This window comes from Medicago sativa, chromosome 8 (genome assembly GCF_051527215.1).
Source record: "Medicago sativa cultivar Bolivia chromosome 8, Bolivia_mono, whole genome shotgun sequence".
NCBI classification, from domain to species: Eukaryota; Viridiplantae; Streptophyta; class Magnoliopsida; order Fabales; family Fabaceae; genus Medicago; species Medicago sativa.
The window spans coordinates 34,295,001-34,318,256 of NC_140756.1; the positions used below are offsets into that span (position 1 = coordinate 34,295,001).

Below are 23,256 nucleotides of genomic sequence, written 5' to 3' on the forward strand. Positions count from 1 at the left end.
TACTATTATGCTTAACTGGCTGACCTCTTGCATTCCATTGAACCTATACAAAAATTGAAGTGCAAAAAAAACAGCAATCTCACTAATATTTATTAACATTCAAAGAGTTTCAAAAACAAAAAATCAACAACAGAATCATGTCCAATTCTATCTCTGAACTCTCACTAATATTTATTATCCCTCTGTCAGACCATGTTTAGCAATTGTTTTCTTACTAGACAAACCACATTCATCATTAATAGAATCCATTCACCTGAAAACTGTAAAAAAAAGTTACTATGCCATACAAGAATAACATTAAGAATCAATAACAATAAAAGCATAAAAAAAAAAAATTAATATCTTACAAGATCAAGTCAACCTTTTCGTCTTCCTTGTAATTGGATTCCTATTTTTCTGTTTTTTTTTTTTTACCCAAAATGATGGTTGATTGTAGTGAGATTAAGACATGTATATAGAGGAAGCACTGAACTTCACACTTATGGTGGTCACATTCGATTTCAGCTTCAGATAATGTTACTCTCCGATTATCATATTAAAGAGTTAAAGTGACATAAAATTTCACTAGTCATACATTTGAATAGTCCTTTCCATCATAAATATTTCCGAAAAAACATATCTACCGCTCTGTTGTTACCCTGGTAACATAATCCTGGCAACTCAGCAAAAATTGAACCACAAAGTGCATTGATTTAATCTTATGCGTCGATGTAGAACTTGGATAATGTTTGATCCAGTTGTAATCATATTTGGACTTGATAGATGATATTAGTGGATTCACTTGGCTTTAACCATGAAGGTTTGTAAACTCATTTGGGTTGGTCAAGTGATATTGGCTTGGGACATGGGAGTGAGCTCCTCCTCAAGGTCTGTCGCGTCATTTTTCGGAAATCAAGACTATTTGATTAGCGTTTGACTCACTATTGATTTCAGGACTGAACTTTTAATTTAAAGAAAGGGGAAAAGTTCTAATACCTTATTTTGAAAAGTTTAGGGTTCGGGGGTTGGTTACATAAAGGGAAGGTATTAGCACCCTTTATGTTCGTAGTACTCTACGAGAACCTTTTGGTTTTTATTTAACGTTTTGTGCTTTAAATTTGCTTATATTTTAAAAGAAGATAAAAAAATGAATGTAAATGGTGAGTGAAAAAGAAAAAAAAATAAAAGGTTGATTTTAATTTGATTTGAGAGGACGAATCATTTGCATACGTACCCGTTTAAGGGATCAAAACCTCGTAGTTCGGCTAGAAATTGATTTTTGTTGGTTTTGTATTTTTTATTAGTTTTTTAAAAGATTTTAAAAGAAAAAGCCAAATGGCAAGTAAGCTGGTTTATGTTTTTTAATTTAAAAGAAAAATAGACTTGAAATATGATTAAGTTGATTTAGAATTTGATTAAGAAAATAAAAAAAGAAAAGGTCACTTGGTTTTTGGAACCAAGGTTTATTATGAAAAAGTTCCTGATTTTTGATTGATTAATTAAAGCATGAAAATAAACTAACGGAGCAAAAAAGTATAAATGCGCATGGACTTTTGTGGTGTCATTGGACCGCCACAAAGTCCCTAATAATAATAAACCAATAAAACACACCCACCCACACACACACACACACACACTTTTTTATTTATGATTTTACATTGGACCTAAAATACATTCTAATCCATGCAATAAAATAAATGACGAAAATTAAACAAATATGCATGAGTAATACTAAGGTTGCAAGATAATAGACCTAAACTAATAAAATGTATGAGAAAAAGAAAAATAAAATGTTAAAGTAGAGTAAAAATGCATGAAGAAATTAGAAAAAAGAAATGCAAAGGGGGCAACAATTCTCTTTATGATGGAATCTCTTTAACCTTGGGAGGAGCCAAGGTAGTAGCGATTCAAAGCGATTGGAATTGAAAGAGCACAACCCCTTGTTTATGATGATACTTTGACTTAAGATAATTGCCACGGCTAGAACCAACTTTTGCAATTGGAATTGTAATTGGAGATGAACAGTAACCAGCAGCTATGAAAATATATGGACAGCAGCACACATGCACAGCAAGCAATATTATTAAAGCCAAATGATGCGGAACAGTAATAATGGAATGAATTGGAAAAAATAAATTGAAACCACCGCAAACAATGAGAAAAGGAACACCAACAATTCAACACGGCAGCAATGGAATATGGATTGAATGAATTGGAATCTAACAATATGCGATGGAAAATAAAAGAACAATATGGAATTAAATTGGAATAAAAAGGGATAATAGCAGACTGGAAATTGGAATTGAATTGAATCGAAAATTATGCAGAGTTCTATTATGAAATACGATAGCTATATGGTTTAAAAAAAAGTAATAAAACGGCAATTGAAATCAGATGGAGTTTACACCGCTTAATCAAAAATTGCACACTCAAAAATATTATACGGTGGCTAGGGTTCTAAAAATTGCGGTGGTTAGGGTTTTTGTGTGTGAAAATTGTGTTGTTGGGTAAAATTGTGTGTGTGCAGGTTGACTTTTATAGAATTAGGTTTGATGTAGAAATGGAAATAACTTAGTGGATAAGTTTTATTTTCTCTCTCCTCCTTCTCTCTTGTGTGAGCCGTCACAGAAACCCTTCTTTTTCTTCATCCATCAAAGATGGGTGATTTAGGGTCAATTTTTGACCCAAAATCACCTCTCTAAATCGTTTTTCTCTTTCCCTTTTATTGAAATAAGTGATTTTCACATCTATTTCGTTTTTTTTCGTGATTTCGTCGTCTTAGTGCGACGTTGTGTTGTTCGTCGTCTTTGTGCGGCATTGTTTGTCTTTCTTGTTTTGTTCAGGTATTTGTTTGGTTCAGATTGTCAGATCAGCTTAGATCCAGTGCAGATCCAATCAATGGCTTTGGCGTCTTCAACGTTGCAGATCCGGAGACATGGGTATTCCGGAGACATGGATATAGTCATATGTGTAGGCTTTTGTACTTTGCCGTTTTATGCTATTAACATGGATGTTGTGAGTTTGTTTGCATATTCATCCTTTTTGTTTTTAGCGAATTTGCATTGTATTGATGTACTCTATCAATTTGAATGAATGAATATCATTTATTTTTGTCAAAAAAAAAACTTAGTGAAGAAGAGAACGCGTTTCTGGATTTGGCAACAAAGTGCCTTGCTCCTAAAGTTGTGACACAGAGAAGAGAAAGATTTTTTTAGACCTCGACATATATTTTTTGGACTCATTGAATTTTTGGACACTATTATTTTTTGGACATTTTGGACACTTAAAAAGAAATAAAAAAAGCTAAAAATAGAAGAATAGAAAATGACTAAATAAAAATTAAAATTTAAAACTAAAATTAAAATTAAAACATAATTAATAAAAGATGGAAATTTTAAGGGTGAAAATATAATAATAAAAAAAAGAGAAGAGGGTCCGCTCGGAACCAAAAATGAGGTATTTTAAAATACCTCCCTGCCGAAATTTTCTTGAAAAGTCAGAGAGTATTCCGGGTCAGAGACTGTATGAATGTAGAGCCTTAGGTCAAAAATTGGGGTATGACAAGGTCTCAGGTTCGATTCTCTCAGTTGTCAATTTGGATGAACTAATTTATCTTCTTAAAAAAAACAATGAAGGTTTGTCTTTTTGTCAACCAATCATCAAATTTTAGAGAAAACTATATACAAAAAAAAAAAACTAACGGAAAATTAACGGTGTTAATAAGGAAGGGATGTTTGTCTATTTAATAAGAACATAAGGGAGGTTAGTGAAAGTTTTAAAATTAGAGGGGTATTTATGTTATTTTAATACACCTTAGAGGAGGTGGGTGTAATTTTCCCTAAAAATATGTAGCAACAACTAACACAATTAAATAAACTATGTTAAAAAGACATGATGTAAGCTAAACAAGGTGAAATTCGATGTAAATAAATGAAATTGGTGTTCAACAGAAAAGTTGATTAAGTAAATTACCCTTTTGTGCTTAATTGATTTCCCTAAAACAAATATTTGCATTTTCTTTTTGAAATAGCCAAATTTATGAAAGCAAACCTGTGCAAGACGCACAGGTTGCTAAGAGACAAAGATAACATACAAATGTTCTGTATATATATATATGCATACAAAACCTATAAACCCAACAAAAACACTCCCAAATGAAACCATTGCCACAAAGTATCAAGGGCCAACAAGAAAAGGGCCGCGGCTCGCTCTATAGGGAAAGGCGCAACAGAACACCCATTGCCAGCACAGGGAGGCAGCAACAACATGGAAAAACAATGATGTGCATCAAAAATAAAGACAACTATATACTCCACCACCAAAACAACGAGACACACAAAGACAGTAGGAGCCGAACTGATAATACACACCAAAACAACCACATCACGGTGTCTTGGAGGTATCCAAGATCACGTGTGAATAGAGGAAAAACATGAAAGAAGGCAACCACAAGGCAAGAACATACAATGCAAACACAACATTGAAACATATAATTGCATTTAATCACTTTCATTTTCTTAAATTATTTTCTATAAACAAAAAAAATATAATTCTAATTACATTAAATTATTCTAATAATCATATAGCATCAATTTGAAAACAATCCATCACACAAAAATATCAATTCTCTGACCAAAAGCTATATAGCACCAACACACTTCAGCTCAAATACACAAGTACTAATGTCCGACAAGTGTCAGCGTAAGTGTTCGACACCAAAAACAACATCTACACATATCATTACACTCAATCACTTTCAGTTTCTTAAATGTTGGTGTCAGTTCGACCTCTCAAATTTGGAAAATTCTAATCAAATTCTATAAACAAAACAAAAAAACTAACTAAATTACATCACACTAATGTACATAAATATATCATAATTAATACCTACCAATACACCAATGAATCCAGCAAATGTTGTTCAGTTTCTCAACGGAGAGGGTGAACTCGGTGATGAGGGTAGGTAATCAGCAAGGAAAAGGACTCTGATTCGCAAATCACAATAGATTCTCAAGATCTTCAACTACAATAAACAATTTCAATTTTAGCAATCATAAACTATATTGGCAAAGAATATTATAGGTAATAAATAAGTAGAATAGTTAAAGATTTGTTAATTCTAATTCTTAAATTTTTTTAAGAACCTTTTGATTTAATTCAAGTATCATACACCATTCAATTCTTCAACAAAAATCAGTTTGCGGTTCATCCCAAAGAAAAAAGGTTTAAAAAGAAAAATAGTCTTTTAAATACCACATTATTTATGTCTATGAATAAACTTCCATTAATAATTGAGATTCAAGATGTAGAACAACAAAACAACTACAAAATTTTTAACTAATTGGAAAACAAAACTGTATCACATGAAATCGAAAAACAACTCAGATTTTGGGATTAATAAAATCAATGAAATAAATAAATAAATCAAAGAAATTGAGAAACTGCATTATACCTGCGTGGGTGCGTGTGTGGGGTGAGATGAGAGACGGGGTTCTGAGAAGTGGGGTTTGATGGCGGTACGAGTTATAGGATTTGATGGTGGTCGTGGTTATGGGGCTCGATGGTGATGAGATGAGAGGAGAAGGTGAGATGTGTATTGAAGAGAGAACAAGGTCATTTGAAAGAAGAGAGGGAATGGAAAATCATTTCAGCACGAATTGAAAAAAATTATGTCCGCTTTTGTTTTTTTTTTTACTTTTTCCAAACCCCCTTTTTTTTTGAGTAATTAGCCAAATACCCCCCCGAAATTGCAAGGCGCGTCAATTACCCCCCTGCAGTTAACGAAATATCAATTACCCCCCCGAAATTGATAAACGTTAGTCAATTACCCCCCTCCGTTAATTTCCTCCATCCAACATGCTGATGTGGCAGTTAACTGCCCACGTGGCACTGCCACATGATCAGAAAAAGGCATGCCACGTCAGAGGGGGGTAATTGACTATATTTTTTAAATTTTTTTTGAAATTTTTTTTTTTTGAAAAAAAAAAAATTTTTTTGAACAAAAATATGATTTTTCCTTGCAAATTTATGATAATTGATCACCACTATGAATCTTATTCCTTCTATATGCTAATTTATATGACTAATATATGCCACTGTCATTAATATCACTACTATATAATGTGCTTATACAGAGATAATTATGTCATATAGTTCTGTCATATAGATGTTCTATGCTTATACTGTCATTATACTGTTCTATGCTTATACTGTCATTATAGGTAGCATACTTAAATGATGATTTCACAGAGATAATTCTGTCATATAGTAGCATACCTTAGTCATAGATTATAAACTTAGACACTCATGCACCTAGACACTGCAGGCACCCAGACACTGCAGGCCGCAGAAACACGCCACCAACCACAAACAGAACTAGCATAACAGGTTCTGTCATAACATAAGCCCAAATAATTCAAATACAGGGGGGTTTTTGACCATTATTGATAAACTACAGGGGGTTTTTGACCATTATTGATAAACTACAGGGGGGTTTTTGACACGAACTTGTTGGAACAATAACAACACAAACAACTTAGAACAATAGCAGCACAAACAGCTTAGCATAATTGCCTCTTACATTTGTTTCCAATACACATAAGAAAATACTTAGAACAACAATACATATTTCATATAACTATTGTGAACCAAGAATTTTAATCAAAACTACCAACATACACAACAATACTATCATGTACTTCAATAAAAATCAACATGCAAAGCTTCCATTATCATTTTCATCATTATTAAGCCCTAAAGCAAGCTTCAATTCCCCCTCTTCTGTCCAAATCGAAACACACCATCAACTTCACATTATATAGTAGTGATAATAATGACAGTGACATATATTAGTCATATAAATTAGCATATAGAAGGAATAAGATTCATAGTGGTGATCAATTATCATAAATTTGCAAGGAAAAATCATATTTTTGTTCAAAAAAAAAAAATTTCAAAAAAAAAAAAAATTTCAAAAAAAATTTAAAAAATATAGTCAATTACCCCCCTCTGACGTGGCATGCCTTTTCTGACCATGTGGCAGTGCCACGTGGGCAGTTAACTGCCACATCAGCATGTTGGATGGAAGAAATTAACGGAGGGGGGTAATTGACTAACGTTTATCAATTTCGGGGGGGTAATTGATATTTCGTTAACTGCAGGGGGGTAATTGACGCGCCTTGCAATTTCGGGGGGGGGGGGGGGGGGGGGGGGGGGGGGGGTATTTGGCTAATTACTCCTTTTTTTTTATTTGATTAGGATTAGGATAAGATAGTGTTCAACAGCAAAGTGCAAACAAACAATGTACACCTATGTTAGCGTTATAGAGAAAACCGCTATCATACTCTTTATTTATTGTTTATTTTTTTTTAAATTGTCAATATTAGCGCTTTTGGAGAAAGTGTTATTTTAGATATACCCTTATAATAGTGCCCGTAACAAAACGCTATGATACTTATCAAAGTAAGTTTTTTGATAGCACTTTCTTTAAAAGTGCTATTAAATGTGTGATACTAAATGTCAAAATTGGCGTAACCCTGAAGCCTCTGTCCCTGTTCAAACCTGATTCCTTCGTACTAATTTGTATTGTAGTTTGTATTTTCCTTTTCTCATATAAATGTATTACAAAGGATTACTATTTATCCTTACAAAAATATCTCCTGAAACAGCTCGGAAATCTCAGTGACCATTCAATGGCCTGGATGACGACCATGGAGAGGGGATGTGTAAAAATATATTTTAAATCAATATAAGGCATGATTTTATGGTGTTTGCTACTTTTCTTTGTTAATATGATTTTGTTGTAACTTTAGCATTTTAGTTTTAAAAATGAAAAAACAATAAAATAAAAAAATCGGTGCATCCCTTATCTTTCTTACCGTAATAAATCACCAATATTTTAATTCAATAAATGGTCATTTCAATTTTTCTATGCCAATAAAGGAATATATATATATATATATATATATATATATATATATATATATATATGTATGTATGTATGTATGTATGTATGTATCGTGTTTATAATAGTTATTGTTTCTTGCAAGAACCCAACTTAACAACACCAAAATGTAAAACTCTGAGGTTGAGATATACGAGTTGCAGTTGCACCCCTTCGAAAATCCTCATAGATCACTGATTGATAACTAATTAATAACTTGTACAATAATTAATTAAAAAAATTCTATAAATTTGATTTGATTTTTTTACTAGACAATTTTATTCACGCAAATCATTATAGTACATAATTTTTTCATTGGAGTACATAATTTTATTAATGTGAACATTAATATTCTCAAACCACCTTAAACATGAAAACATGACACATAAACATCGCATAATTTTAGCTACCTAGTAGCTCCAAACCCAAAACCAGAAGTCTCTCCAGGAAGTATAACTCTGTCAGTGTTTGTTCTTTTCGGAACAAACTTTCTGACCCACACATGCTTCCTATTGATTGAAAATTTGACTTTAGAAGCCCCTCTCAGAATCATGTCAATAGTACTCACCTTATGAAAAACAATTCTGGCGAAAAGTGGTTGCTCATTTTGTTGAGTTTCTTGCATAAACAAAGCCTCAATACAATCTCCATAAGCCATGGTAAAAAATTCTCGAACTTCCCACTCTTCAACACGATACCCTTTCGAAAATGTCACAAACAATGTCCTTTCATCCGCTGGTGTGATTCCTCCTCTTCCTCCATTGTTGTTGCTCTGTTGTTGCAGCATTGCACCTGCAATCCCAACCGAACCAAACTGCAGATTCATTGGTCCAATCGAACCAAACAAAAAATTATTGTTCTCTACCATTCTCTCTGCTATGTTTCTCATCATCGCCTGCTGCATGATATCACCAAATGCCCTCATACATACTTCTCTTCTTGTTTTCTCCACCCCTTGTATTGCTTCCACACGATTCTGAAGAAAGAATTTCAGAGAGATTTCATTTTCCATTAGGCTTTGAAGAAGTGGAATATCATTTGCTTCAGAAGATAACATTATTGCAATTAAGGAAGTGTTATTGTGTTTGGTAAGACATGTGAGACACATCATTGATTCATCAGCAATCTCATTGATCAAAATAATAGGCAAAGCCATAATATTTTTCACAACATTAGGAAAACCAACTTTTTCCAACCAAAGCCACATAGCAAGCAAACGCATGGACTCAGATGGATCACGAGAAAGTTCAGTGACAAGGATTTTGTAGAGGTCTCTGTCCACTTGGTGGAATAGAAGAAAATCCTCTTGAGGAACAGTGAAAGAAAGTGGAGGATCCATGGAAGGAAATATGAAACAATGCTATGTTCAATTTGGGAAACTTAGTAATGTTTAAATAGTAATGAATGAGGCATGTTCATGTTCACGCATTAAGAGACGTGTTTTGTGAGTGTAGGTTAGTAAATCGATTATAAAACTTCAAGTATACTCTCATCGCAATTGCAACAAGAAAATCAGTTACAGTTACTTTTCCACTAAAGACACACTTTTGAGGGCTTGCCAACTCATGTATATACTGTAGAATAAATATTTAGTGAAAAGAATGTGAGGTACAACGGTACAAAAAAACAAAAACTTGCAAAAAACTGATAATTTGTTGTGATTTTGATGCAAAAATAGGACAGATAGTGTCAAAAGAAAACATAGAGTGGCAAGCAATCATGAATATTGTTGCATATTTCAATATATTAATTATTATTAAGAAACTAAATTAGCGCACCGAAATTAGCATCTGGAATTATCAAACATGAAACTTTGAGAGGAGCAAACTCCTAAGTCCCATGTCAACACCACCAGACCAACCCAAGTGAGTTTTCAATGTATTAAATTTGATCAAAGTTTTCTGTATAATTATAGGGAATACTAACAAGTTTCCTTAAAGTATTGCTTTGGAAATTAAAATAAGTGGTAGGAGTCGTAACTATGTATAGAAACTTGTGCATTTATGATTAAGACAAATATTTGAGTTGTATTTCCAAGACAATTTTTTTATGGATTTCTTAAGCAATCTCTTTAGAGCACTTATTAGCATGGCTTACAATTATAATATGTTATTCTTTGCAAAAATAAAACTTATTTATTATAGACTGGTGTGTAACTTAATTATTCTAATCATTTCATTGTTTGAGTTAGTAGTGCCTCTTTCACACTTTCCAACATTGGAAGATCTAACAAGTCATTTGAAGAATGAACAGAAAATCATATTTGTAACCGTAGAAGGATATAATTTAACAATATTTTGATAGGGTATCTTTCTAGTGACTATAACTCAAATTAAGAAATAAAAATACAACTATTGATAAAATAAAAATAACATTTACTGTATTACAAATTCAGAGGATGGATTTTTTTTACTTAATTTCTATTTTAATAATAGACACTATTTGTAAAAGTTCTTCCTTTCAATAGAATGTAATAATGTTGTCTTCGTGATCATAAATAAATTAGTAAGAACATTGTATTATATATACATGGGATAGAGTTCGAACCATAAATTCACCATAAGGGTGAAATTTTAGCCACTAAGCTACTTCAAAAAAAAATGTTAATTTTTTTAGAAAGATAGATAATAATGTTATTGTACAACATATTTTAGTTGTTTTATAAATAATTCACTTGATTTGATGCTCCGGCAGACATTACTTTTTCAATAATATACTATAGAATGAATATTTAGTGAAAAGAATGTGAGGTACAGTGGTACAAAAAAACAAAGACTCACAAAAACCGATAGTTAGTTGTGATTTTGATGCAAAAATAGGACGGATAGTGTCAAAAGAAAATAGAGTATCAAGAAATCATGAATATTATCGCATATTTCAATATATTAATTATTCTTAAGAAGCTAAATTAGCGCACTAGCATAAGGGGATATCAAACATAAAACCTTGAGAAAAGCACACTCTGAGGGCCCATGCCAACACACCAGACCAATGCAAGTGGGTTTTCAACATATTAATTTTAATTAGAGTTTTGTATATAATTATAGGGAACACTAACAAGTTTCATTAAAATATTGTTTAGGAAATTAAAATAAGGAGACTGTTAAAGAGTGCTCCAGGGGCATTGGTTAAGCACCAAAAGAAGTAAGTTTTTATTAAAAAGTAATGTAATTATTACTTGATGAAAATTGACCGTTTATAGTTCCAAGACAAAAATTCTATTTTTGGATTCCTTAACCAGTGCCCCGTAGGCATAATTAACAATAGCCTTAAAATAAGTAGTAGGAGTCGTAACTATGTATAGAAACTTGTGCATTTATGATTAAAACAAATATTTGAGTAGTATTTCTAAGACAAATTTTTTTTTTATGGATTTCTCAAACAATCTCTTTAGAGCACATGTTAGCATGACTTACAATTATATAATATGTTATTCTTTACAAAAAGAAAACCTATTTATTATAGTCTGATGTGTAACTTAATTATTCTAACCATTTCATTGTTTGAGTTAGTAGTGCCTCTTTTACACTATCTAGCATTGGAAGGTCTAACAAGTTATTTGAAGAATGAACAAGAAAACATATTTGTAACCGTAAAAGGATCTAATTTAACAAAATTTTGATAGAGAATCTTGCTAAGAAAGACTACAGCTAAATGAGGTTTTTTTTTTTTGTTACAAGGCTAATTAACTAAATGAGGATTGAGTTAATTAAGAAATAAAAATACAACTATTGATAAAATAAAAATAACATTTACTGTATTACAAATTCAAAGGTTGAATTTTTTACTTAATTTCTCATCTTATATTATAAACTATTTGTAAAAGTTTTTCCTTTTAGTAGAATATAATAATGTTGTCTTCGTGATCATAGCTCTATTGGTAAGAACATTGCATTATATAAACAAGGGCTAGAGTTCGAAATTCTAACCACTAAACTACTTAAAAAAAGAATATAATAATGTTAATTTATTTTTTACCTTAGGTTGCCAGGCGCCCCACGGCATACGCCTGGGCGCTTGTGACACAATTCTACGCTGGGCGCCCCATCCTGTGCGCTTGGGCGCTTTAGTTCAAAGTCGATGCTGAAATGCCTGTTTTCGTCGCCTGTTGAGGTGTTTTCTTTAAGGTAAAATGTCCTTGAACTTGGGAACAAAATTCCTCCTTCTGTAAAATTTTCTGAGGCCTCTTGAATCTTCATTCTTCATCTTCCCAAGGGCCACATAAATCTTTGGATGTCTTGCTTGCCTGATTTGCTTGATTTCTTTGTGAATTACATCAAGAAAACCCTAAAATTGCTATGTTTTGGGAAGCATACAATTATAGTCTCAAATATAGAAAACATTACAAATGTCTTGAAATCATAGGAAATTGCTCTAATATTCATCTGGTTTGCTTGTAAAACCTATTAAAATAGACTCAAAAACATTCTAAGAATAACATAAGATGACATGTCATCAATGGCTCAGGCATTGACACAAGCGAATGTAAATGCAATGCAATGGCAGGAGAATCAGGGAGGAGTTGATAAGTAGAGGTTGGAGCTTCGAGCGACAAAGGAAAGAAACCAGATAACATGATCGGAGGTATATGTTTCATTAACAACACTTCATTGCTTAGTTGCACACCTTATGCTTCTTGTTTCTGATTTTCTATATGCTTCTAACAGGTTATTGCATCTGATACATTTTTATCCCTCTTATAGTACTTGCTCTGTTATATTATTTTCTTCTAATAGTTGATAAGTGCTCAAAAGTAATATATTTCATGTGTTAAAAGAGGCATTTTTAGTGACTTGTTATGCAAGTTATCTACGGAAAAGCAATCAATTGTTGTATTTATACCATTTATGCTTTATATGCCTAATTCTACCCAATTTATGCAGGAAATGACAAGCAAGGACCAAAACTTAAGTTTGTGAACCAAGCAAAACTCGCTTAAGCGAGTACATTTCGCTTACGCGAGAAAGTTCCAGGGAGCAACTTATCATTTCGCTTCCAGATCGCTTTCATCTCGCTCATGGATAATGGAATCTCGCTTACACGAGTGTAACTCGCTTACGCGAGATCAATGTCGAGAGATCAATGTCGAGAGCAAAAAGAATCTCGCTTTTAATCTCGCTTCCAGTTCGCGCAAGCCAGGTTCAAAGGCGGTTTAAAGATTGAAGCAAGTTCGCTTACGCGAGTTAATGTCGCTTACGCGAAATCATTGTCGAAAGGAACTTCAGGAACTCGCTTCCAGATCGCTTAAGCGAGATGCATTTTCATCAGGTTTAAGGGCTACGTGGCAAGACTTCATTGGTCAGAGCTAGATATTTATGCAATTCGCTTGCGCGAGATGTTGTTCGCTTACGCGAGTTGTCACGTTTTCAGCCCATTTAAATATAACTTTTCCCTCTCTCTAACATTATTCACTATTCCATTAAAACATTTTATACATTTCTAGAGAGAGGTTAGAGCTATTTCCAAGAGAGAAACACAAAGCAAGTGATTAAGGAGTAGATTCAACCCTAGATTCATTGAGACATCAAGGATCTTGGCATGGAATCTTCATCTTTCCTTCCTTCCTTGCATTAGTTTACATGTCTATGTGTAACTATCATCTTCTTTGTAGTGTTGAGGTAACAATCAAGCTATTATGTAATCTTTTGATCTTTTAATATATAAGGTTCTAGCTTAATGATTCAATATTGTTGTTATTCTTGCTTTTAATGCTTTCAAAGAGATTCAAGATGATTTGGACACGAACTCTTGAATCTAGAACTAGAATAACAATCTATCTTATGTTATATCACTCTTGACAAGTTTGTAAACCTTTGATAATTACTTTTAATCAAGATTTTAATGCTTTCGGATACTTAATCAGGCTGGACACGGTCGATTAAGTTATCCGATCGACTTTGTTATCGTTTAAGGGATTTTGACACGAATGTTTAAACGCTAACTTAGAAATAACGATGTTGCTTTGGACACGAAGGATGTTGTAGAAATGATTGTAATAATATTGGTTATAAAGCTAGAGTTTGTTAATCGATCGAGAGATTGCTGCTGTTATGCTTGCTCGTTATCTTATACCGCAAGCGAAATAGTTCGATCTCTTCTCGTTTTTACTTTTGTCATTTATGGATATAGTGTTACAAACAAACATTTTATAAATGATACCTTAATGTGAAAGATTGTGAACAAGCTTATGATATACCGCAACTCCCTGTGGAAAACGATCCTATATATACTCACGTGTACATAGTTATATGACATGTAGACAAAACCTACATCAATAGTATATTTATGCTTCTGATGTTTATGCAATCATGTTTTTATCGAATCTTTTCTTGCTCTTTTTATAAATTTTTGTTGATGACAAAATGGGGATTAAGACAGATAAAGCATTTAGGCTCTGAGTCCATTAGGTTAATTTAAAATTTCCTTAGGAACCATCTTCTCATCTCTTAGCCTCTGGATTTAATGTGAATTGCTTCTGAGTGTTGCGTTTTTACACTTTATTGAACTCAAAATGAATTTAATTAACCTGGATAGAACTTAGGGGTAGCCTACAAAACTCACCTTTTGGACTATCAGACTTAGGGGGAGCTTGCAAACCTCAGACCCTAAAGTCAACTTGTTAATTAGATTAGCAACAATTGACTATTAATACTTATGTTTGTCATCATCAAAAAGGGGGAGATTGTTGGAACAAAATGAGTTTAAACAATGCCTCTTAAGTTTTGATGATAACAAGGTATTAAAAGTTCAATTGGATATGCTAATATTTGTTCAAGTGTGCAGGACCTTAGACTAAAATTTATAATGTCTTAATCAAAGTATTGGTTCTGAAAGAACAAACTAAAGAGCAAAGATTTTCAAGATAACCTTTGTTGTAAGTCAGAATCTGAACAAGTCAGACTCTGATGACTACCTAGACTCTAGAAGCAGTCAGACTCTCAAAATCAACCAAAAGTTGTACCTCAGACTCTAGAAGCTAGACTCTGAAAAGCTGAAGAACAAAGGAGCAAAAGCATTAGATGTTAGGCTTTGATAATTCTCAAGATCAAGCATAATGGTTCATGAAGTGGCAGAAGGTCAATGGATGTCACTTTCATTAAAGGATAATGACAGACAATAGTGTATGACCGCTACCTCCAACATTCTCATGTGCATTGTACGAAGCTAAAGTTGTGTCTCCATTGAATAAAATCGATTAATTCCATATCAATGAAAGAATTCAAAATCATTCCTTCGTAGGACATTAACCAAATCAATCAAGCAACAAATCAATCTCAAATGACTCTTTGATGCGCTGACACTCTTCAACGTCTCTTTTCAACCTCTATATAAAGGATTGAAGACTTGAAGAAACAACAAGACTCTGCAATATTTTACAAGTGCCAAAACTTTGTCAAATTCATTAAGCATCAAAACACTTAGAATTTCTTATAAACTTTCATATCTTAATTCCCTCAAAAAAAAAAAAAAACTTTCATATCTTAGAAATTCTTAGTCTAGAGTGTGAACTGTTTTGTATTTTGTGAACACCTCTGATTGTATATCAAGTGTTCAAGCAAACAATATTCTTTGTAATCTTTGTTTGTTAGAAGTCTCTTGCTTGTGTGCTTAGGCAATTGTAATCTTGTCTGATTTTAGTGAAAAATCTCTTGTAAGTAACAAGGGAACTGGACTACTTCCGGATTTTTGAAGGAACCAGGATAAATTGCTTGTATCTCTTTCTTATCTTTCTAGCTCTTTTATATCCGCTGCACTTAACTCTGAACATTGCTTCAAGTTCTGAACTTTATCAGAATCTGAACATTGGACTTGGTTAAAATCTAGAAAAAGCTAACACAACTCAACCCCCTTCTTGTGTTTTTTCTCACCTTCAATAATAACCATTTGTTATATACTGATCTGTCTGATGAGGATGAATGAGAGGCAATAGTGGCAGAAAGTGCTCCAGTATGGTGGTGATGGGTCTTCGCAGTGGGACGAAAGGTGCCTTGAGGGTAAAGCTAAGTCACCCTTATATAGGTGTACGTGTGAATAACTGCCTCTGGGATATCCGACGAGTGATCAGGGATTGGTTAGAGGACATGTGTATGGTGCTTGACGCACGGGTGCGTGCTCTAATGTGGTACGGTGCACTGAAACCGGCATGTTCTTTCAGACAACGTGCTTTAGTCTGGTGGATGTTTAGTCCACGTGTCAATATAGGATTGACCTTTCTGACCGATCCAGAACATATACTTTTACGTTAAATTCCCATGTGATTCACTAGATTTTAGATTATGATAACCTCAATGTGATGAGTCATATGATCTCAAAACACGCGTTGCTTTTTGAACAATTTTGATAAACAATATTCAAATTAAGATCCTATATAAAATGCACGGTTACATTTTATGGTTTATCTTACATGTTCACAAAGGAGTTTAACTTAAGCAAAACACACACAATAGAATATTATTCCAATTCATCAGCTTTAAGGGCGAATTCACGCCATCAATGGAAGTTACTTACTCTTCATGTTTACTTTCCTTACTTTATTTGTTCTCTAAAGAGGGTTAAAAGTTCATATCTAAGGAATCTTAGTTTAGTCTTTTGTTGACGATACAACATTTTCATAATGTAAATTTACTTCTTTATATAATGTTCCAACATAATAACTTTGTCGAAATCTATAAATGAAAGAATTTTTTTTCTTCACATTATTACATTTTGTGTATCATTACTTCATGTGATATCTAACATTGGTTGTTGACTAATTAAATGTAGTATCATTTGTATCTCGACAAGACATACATAGAAAACGTGACATCTTCGACTCAACTATCTATGTTAAACGATCGATGGGCTAAATATTACAACATTTTCATGTGATTTACCAAATTTTAGATTATGATAACCTCAAAGTGATGAATCATATGATCTCAAAACACACGTTGATTTTGGAGCAAGTTTGATAAACAATATTCACATTAAAATCATGAATAAAATGCACAATTACCTTTTATTGTTTATTTTTGAAGTTTACAAAGAAATTTAACTTAAGTAAGTCACACATGTTTGATCATCACTTACTTGTGTGACCTTTTTCGCCGACTCAATGTGTCGGCATACATAAATCGCTCTTTGTGGTCTAATTGTTATTGGCATTTGACAGTTCTAATTTGTGCAGATTCACCAATTTTTTTTTTAAAAGTAAAACTAACCAACTGAAATTTGCATCGGGGAGAATCAAACATAAAGCCTTAAAAAAAGCACAATCCAAGGTCTAAAGCAAACACCATCATTACTCATTCCTGCGCCTCGACAAGTTTCATTTTTTGATCATATAAATTAAATTAAGGACAACCGCTTCAAATAACAAGATTGTGATCTCCTTCGAGACAACTTCATTTCCGGCTACATCAAAAAACAATATAAAAAATATTCACACCAACCATTATGAATTAAATACAATTTTACAAACTCAAAAGCATCTGGAGTAAATGTTTAGAGATCTTTTACGACTTAGCAAAGATCCTGAGTTCACATTCAGTCTCTCGTGAATGCAATAAAAGAGCTTTGTCACCCATCGCAATCTCATTCCTCTTAAAAGATAAGTCTCTACAATTACACGCAGAAATACTCAATTCATGTGAAAAATAAAAAGAAAATACTATTTAATTATTTTTTTATTTTTTGGTCAAACTCTAATTTTTTTTATAAAAGATAAATAAATTAATAAAAGATAAATAGATTAACAAAATCAATGTATTTTCCTTCAAAAAAAAAAATCAATGTATTTGGTCTTTTTTTTTTTTTTTTTGAAGGATGTATTTGGTCTTTTATACAAAAGGACCGGATTATAAAAGAGTGACGTTTTTGTACTGTTTGTCTCACTCTTACAATTTCGCTTTCCCTCTTTCACTCTCTTTGCAACTTCTAGCTTCTCTTGAAACCATGAACAACTCCATTATCGGTTAGTTTTTCTCTTTTCTTCTTCCAATTTCTCAAAATGATTATGATAATATATGTAATGATTAGGGCATGATTCTTTTCTAATCGTTTTTTAGAGTTAAATATATGTAATGTAGCCACAAAATCATAATTTACTTACCCTAATGTTTTATTTATGTCACTTTAATTTTTAGTTCATTTCGTTATTATTCTTATGCTAAGTTCTGATAATGTTATTAATTATGGTTTTGGATGTTGAAGATCCGTTGCAAGGTGATTTTCCAGAAGTGATTGAAGAATATTTGGAACATGGGATTATGAAATGTATTGCTTTCAATCGTCGCGGTACCCTTCTTGCTGGTAAAATTCACTGTAACCCTCTTTTTTGTATGCTTGTTTGAAAAAAAAATTGTGTATTTTAGTGACCGTTTTATAGGGTTTTATACTGCTGTTGACTGATGCGGCGAATCCGGTTTAAAATAAAAGGCAGATTTTTATTTTTTATTTTAGGATTAATACCTCAAATAGCCCCTGTAATTTGAGCGAGGTCTGAAAATTAGCCAAATCACAGGGATTATTTGAGTTCATAACCTTTTTTATGGTGGTTTGAAAACATTGTGTATTTTAGTGACCAAAATACCCTTTATCTAGTTGGTGTGGAAAGAAATAGGTTTAATTGTATGTTGTAGTTATGTCAAATTTAAAGGGTTTTATTGAGGTTTATATTGTGGTTGCATCGTAATTCATCACTTTATAGAGAATTGTGGTCGAATGATGTGTGTGCAATCGTAGTGGCATTGCAATGGCAAAGGCATCAAAATATTTATTGTCACTGTGACGGCAACAATAATGGTTTGAACCATATGAAAAATTGGGTTTCTGCTGGTGACTGTGGGAGTCTGTGTTTAAATTCTTGTTGATGCTTAGTCATGTGATCTTCTGTTGCTTTGTGAATTTGTTATTCCTTGTAGTATATATGCGGCCGTAGCGGCAGCTATAGCGGCTTTGCGTAGCATTTTTGAGTCGCAGCCAAATAGCATAGCAGAGGAATAACAGTTGCAGCAGCCGCTATAGTGAAGTTCTTGTGAAAACTAAAATATGCCCTCAACTTATTGCCATTCACACTGTTTTTTATTTGGACATCTTAAAACTTTACTTTATAATGGATTTGAACATAGTTACATAATTCGCTAGACTGTCTGAGAACTGCCTACCCATTTTGGTGTGTTTTTCCTGTGATGTGGTGTCCACTTAGATTTGGTTCTTGGGCTAGCGGTTTTTGTCCAATTTGTGGGTGCTTTTTTCTTGATCATGTGCACTTTGTAAGTCTTGGGATTGGCTGCTGTTTTGTGGTGCCTTTCCCTTACTGAATATTGTGTTTGTTCCTTGTATTTCCTTCATGCACTTCTTGTGTGTGGTGAACTTTTTTAATGAAGTCTGCTGATTTAAGAAAAAAAAAAAAAGAGGCAAATTTGATTTTTTATTCTATATTCAAAACATTGAGCTTGAATCTAGACTTGATTGGTCGTCGTCCGACTGCTACGAGACTGTGAGTTTCATTGACGCAGCTGCAATGGCATTGCTATTGCAGAGGCATCATAATCTCTGGCTTTTTCCAATGACGATGGGGGTCTGTGTTTAAATTCTAGCATTTTAATTTGGGTTTAAGTTAATATTTAATGTATTTTGCTTTTGTGTTCTGCCAAATAGAGCAGCCTGGTAAATTTTTGTGTGGAGAAGTAAGCTGATTTTGTACGCAAGGGATGCTTAGTCACATGATCTTTTGTTATTTTGTAAATTCGTGTACAACAACAACCAAGCCTATCTCTGTAGTAAATAACGGCTGCTATAGTGGCATTGCACAGCATTTTTTGTGCAGTGGCCAAATAGCATAGCAGTCGAATATCAGTTGTAGCAGTCGCTACAATGAATTTCTTCAAAAAACCCAAATTTGCCCTCAACTTATTGTCATTCATGCTGTTTTTTTTTTTTTTTTTTAACTTCTTGGTGGTTCTTTCGCCCTAAAGCTTATTTACTTTATAATGGATTTTAAATAAGTTGATAATAATGAACTTTGATTATTGGTTATCAATATCTTTAATTTTGTGAATTCTTCTATTTTTGAATTTACCATATGTGTGTTAATACAATATAAATTTCATCTATTGTTTCATTAAACTTTGAAGTAGTGGCCATACCGTTACACACTATACAGCTATAGCATTTTGGTGGTTTTGGTTACACTCCGCCGTTCTTCATTGAACACATAGATCTTACAATATATTGGGTATTTAATTTGTATATGTAAGGTCGATTGGTTGCCCTAATTAGGAAAAATGTTGGAGAAGATTGCCAATTGCAGATTTATGGCTATAATTGATGCCAAATTAGGCATACTCTCTGTTTTCATCCGAAAATCCCTAATCCACTCTGCCCAGAGTCCAATTACCTTGTAAGGTCTCAATTTCTGCAGTTTCTGTCAAGGTTTGAAGTGTGTATAAGGAGGGAGAGTCTAGGACTCCATGATACTCGGGGTATGGGATTGATAGTTTTCTGTATTGATATCCGGTCTATATCACATTGATACTAGGGCAGAGATAGATTGTTTAGCAATAAAGATTATACCTTTATCCTGTTTTTTGGTCCAATTCTATTGTAATGCAATGAGTATGATCTCAAATGCTATATATTGCTATTGCTATTGATATGATTGTATGGAAAGTAAAAAGATATTGGTTCTGTCAATGGTAATTAATTGAAGAGATTTGTTCCTCGTTTTACAGTAATCCAACTTTGGTATTTTCAAAAAAACATTAGGTTGTAAACATTCAAGTGGTTGTAATGCATTACACTGTTCTGTGATACTATTTCTTTTTTGTCAACTACCTAAACCTTTTGGGATGAGTTTGGTCGGCACGTATGTGTGCTGCATGTAATTTATTTGGAAAAGAAAAATTCAGTGCGTTCAAGTATATACCATAAAAAGTTTCTGAGTATACTATATTTATTTTCCTAGTGGGATTAGATTTCAGGAGGTAGTATTAGTGAGTGTATATCTTTCTGGTCAACACGTTTTTTTTTTCTTTTTTCTCTACTTCGAAGCATATATGCTTAAATTTGCATTTGAATGTGTAGATTTGATTAAAATATAGCATGTGTTGCTCTTTTATGAATTATTCACTCAAGATATTCTAGATTACCAACTTTCTCACTCATGTTACTTGATTTGATAAATTGAATCAGCTGGCTGCAATGATGGAAGCTGTGTTATTTGGGATTTTGAAGTCAGGGGCGTTGCTAAAGAGCTTCGAGATAATGAATGCTGTTCTCCCATCACCAGTATTTGTTGGTCAAAGTGTGGTAATCGAATTCTTGCTTCTGCTGCTGACAAGTCGTTATCCCTGTGGGATGTCTTGAGTGGTAAAAGGATAAAAAGAATAGTTTTGCAGCAAACCCCTTTGCTAGCTCGTCTTCATCCGGGGTCCTCCAAATCATCTCTCTGCTTGGCATGTCCTCTCTCATGTGCTCCAATGATTGTTGACTTGAACACTGAAAATACAACTTATCTTCAAGTTTCTGTTTCTGACAAACCAAGTGGACCAAACCCTGTCTCACGCAACAAGGGTTCTGATGGAAGTACCTCCTTCACACCTACTGCTGCATGTTTTAGTAAGTATGGAAACCTGGTTTATGTGGGAAACTCGAAAGGTGAAATTCTTGTAATTGACAGTAAAGATGGTGAGGTGCGTGGCATGGTTTCTATCTCTGGTGGTTCAGTAGTGAAGAACATTGTATTCAGCAGGAATGGACAGTATCTTCTAACAAACTCAAATGATCGAGTAATCAGAATCTATGAAAATCTTCTTCCACCAAAAGATGAAGTTAGAGCATTAGCTGAATTGAACGAGAACCTCGGTGATCTAAATGGTGTTGAGAAGTTGAAGGCTGTAGGATCAAAATGTTTAACTCTGTTCCGTGAGTTTCAAGATGCAATCACGAAAGTGCACTGGAAGGCACCCTGTTTCAGTGGTGATGGAGAGTGGGTTGTTGGTGGTTCTGCTAGCAAAGGAGAGCACAAGATTTACATATGGGATAGAGCTGGACATCTTGTGAAAATCCTTGAAGGGCCTAAGGAAGCCCTTATTGATTTAGCGTGGCATCCTGTACGTCCAATTGTTGTGTCTGTTTCTTTGTGTGGCATAGTTTATATCTGGGCCAAAGAGTACATAGAGAACTGGAGTGCTTTTGCTCCTGATTTCAAAGAGATTGAGGAAAATGAGGAGTATGTGGAGCGAGAAGATGAATTTGATTTGAATCCTGACACTGATAATGTATGTGAACGTTATATGGTCATAGGTCTTATTATTCTTTTCTTTTCCATTTTATGGTCTTAACAAAGTTCATATTCTTGCAGGTAAAAGGATCTGATGTCAATGAAGATGAGGACGTTGACATTGTGACAGTCGAGAAGGATCCTAATTTCAGCGACTCTGATATGTCCGAGGAAGAGCTACGTTATCTACCAGTGTCTCCCATTCCTGATGTTCCTGAACAGGAAGATAGGCTTTTAGATAGTTCTTCGAAGATTGGGGACAGCAATAACTCTGGATCACCATTTTCGGAAGAAGTGGTAGCAAATGGACACATGATGAGCCATGCCTCAAGTCCACTTGAAGGTAATGTCACGCCATACAAAATATGCTTGTAACAGAGTATTTTCATTCTTAAGAATCCCTATTTTTCAATTGAACTGTTGAAACACTTTGTGAGGCCTTTATGAGTTTAGGTTTCTTCCCCATGTTGTTCTCAGAATTTGAATATTTCAAATACATTGATTCTATTATTTACAAAAACATTACTACAGTGTTTGCATTTTTGACATTTTGCCTTCAACATTATTTACAGATGATGCTGTGGGAACAAGAATTAAAAGAAGGCGGAAACCATCAGAGAAGGTGTTGGAGTTGCAGGCTGAAAGAGTCAATAAAACCTCAAACTCTAGCAAACCATCAAGAACCAAAACTAAATCTTTTGTTGATGAGAGCAATGGTAATGATTTTTATTATGATGATGACCTGTCTGATGAATGACAGCAGATTGTGATGTAATACAAAAGTACATTTTTTAAATTTCTTTTCTATCTTTTTTGCTCAAATTTTAAAGATAGAATTGCTTAGCAAATTTTCATCAGGTGGGTTCAAGCCATATATAAATATGATTGATTTGGTCGTGCAAGCAAACGTTTTGTTGTTTAGATATATCGAATTCAACCCAACATCTGAGAATATGGAACATGTTTTCAATGTGTTTGATTTAATATACAGCAAGGCCAATGGCAAAAGTTATCCACACATTTGTTGCGCTTATTTGAGGGTCATAATTCTGAGGTGATGTTCAGCATACAC

At 33.5% G+C, this 23,256-nt stretch overlaps 2 protein-coding genes and 1 pseudogene across 2 annotated transcripts; 1 reads left to right on the top strand and 2 right to left on the bottom strand.

Moving 5' to 3' along the window:
- The window catches only part of LOC146898680 (uncharacterized), a 1,640-nt pseudogene extending 1,391 nt beyond the window's left edge, over window positions 1-249 (bottom strand).
- A 7,995-nt stretch (window positions 250-8,244) lies between these two features.
- Window positions 8,245-9,260, bottom strand: LOC146898681 (uncharacterized). The gene has a single exon (XM_085736152.1). The coding sequence runs from the start codon at window positions 9,258-9,260 to the stop codon at window positions 8,328-8,330; it is 933 nt and encodes a 310-aa protein (XP_085592278.1). The 3' UTR covers window positions 8,245-8,327.
- An 8,532-nt stretch (window positions 9,261-17,792) lies between these two features.
- LOC146898682 (protein RBL-like) lies at window positions 17,793-23,091 on the top strand. Its single transcript, XM_085733310.1, has 5 exons — window positions 17,793-17,873; window positions 18,113-18,211; window positions 21,095-22,182; window positions 22,266-22,527; window positions 22,757-23,091. Exons 1-5 carry the CDS (start codon window positions 17,855-17,857, stop codon window positions 22,939-22,941), a joined length of 1,653 nt encoding a protein of 550 aa, XP_085589436.1. The 5' UTR covers window positions 17,793-17,854; the 3' UTR covers window positions 22,942-23,091.
- The last annotated feature ends 165 nt before the right edge of the window (window positions 23,092-23,256 follow it).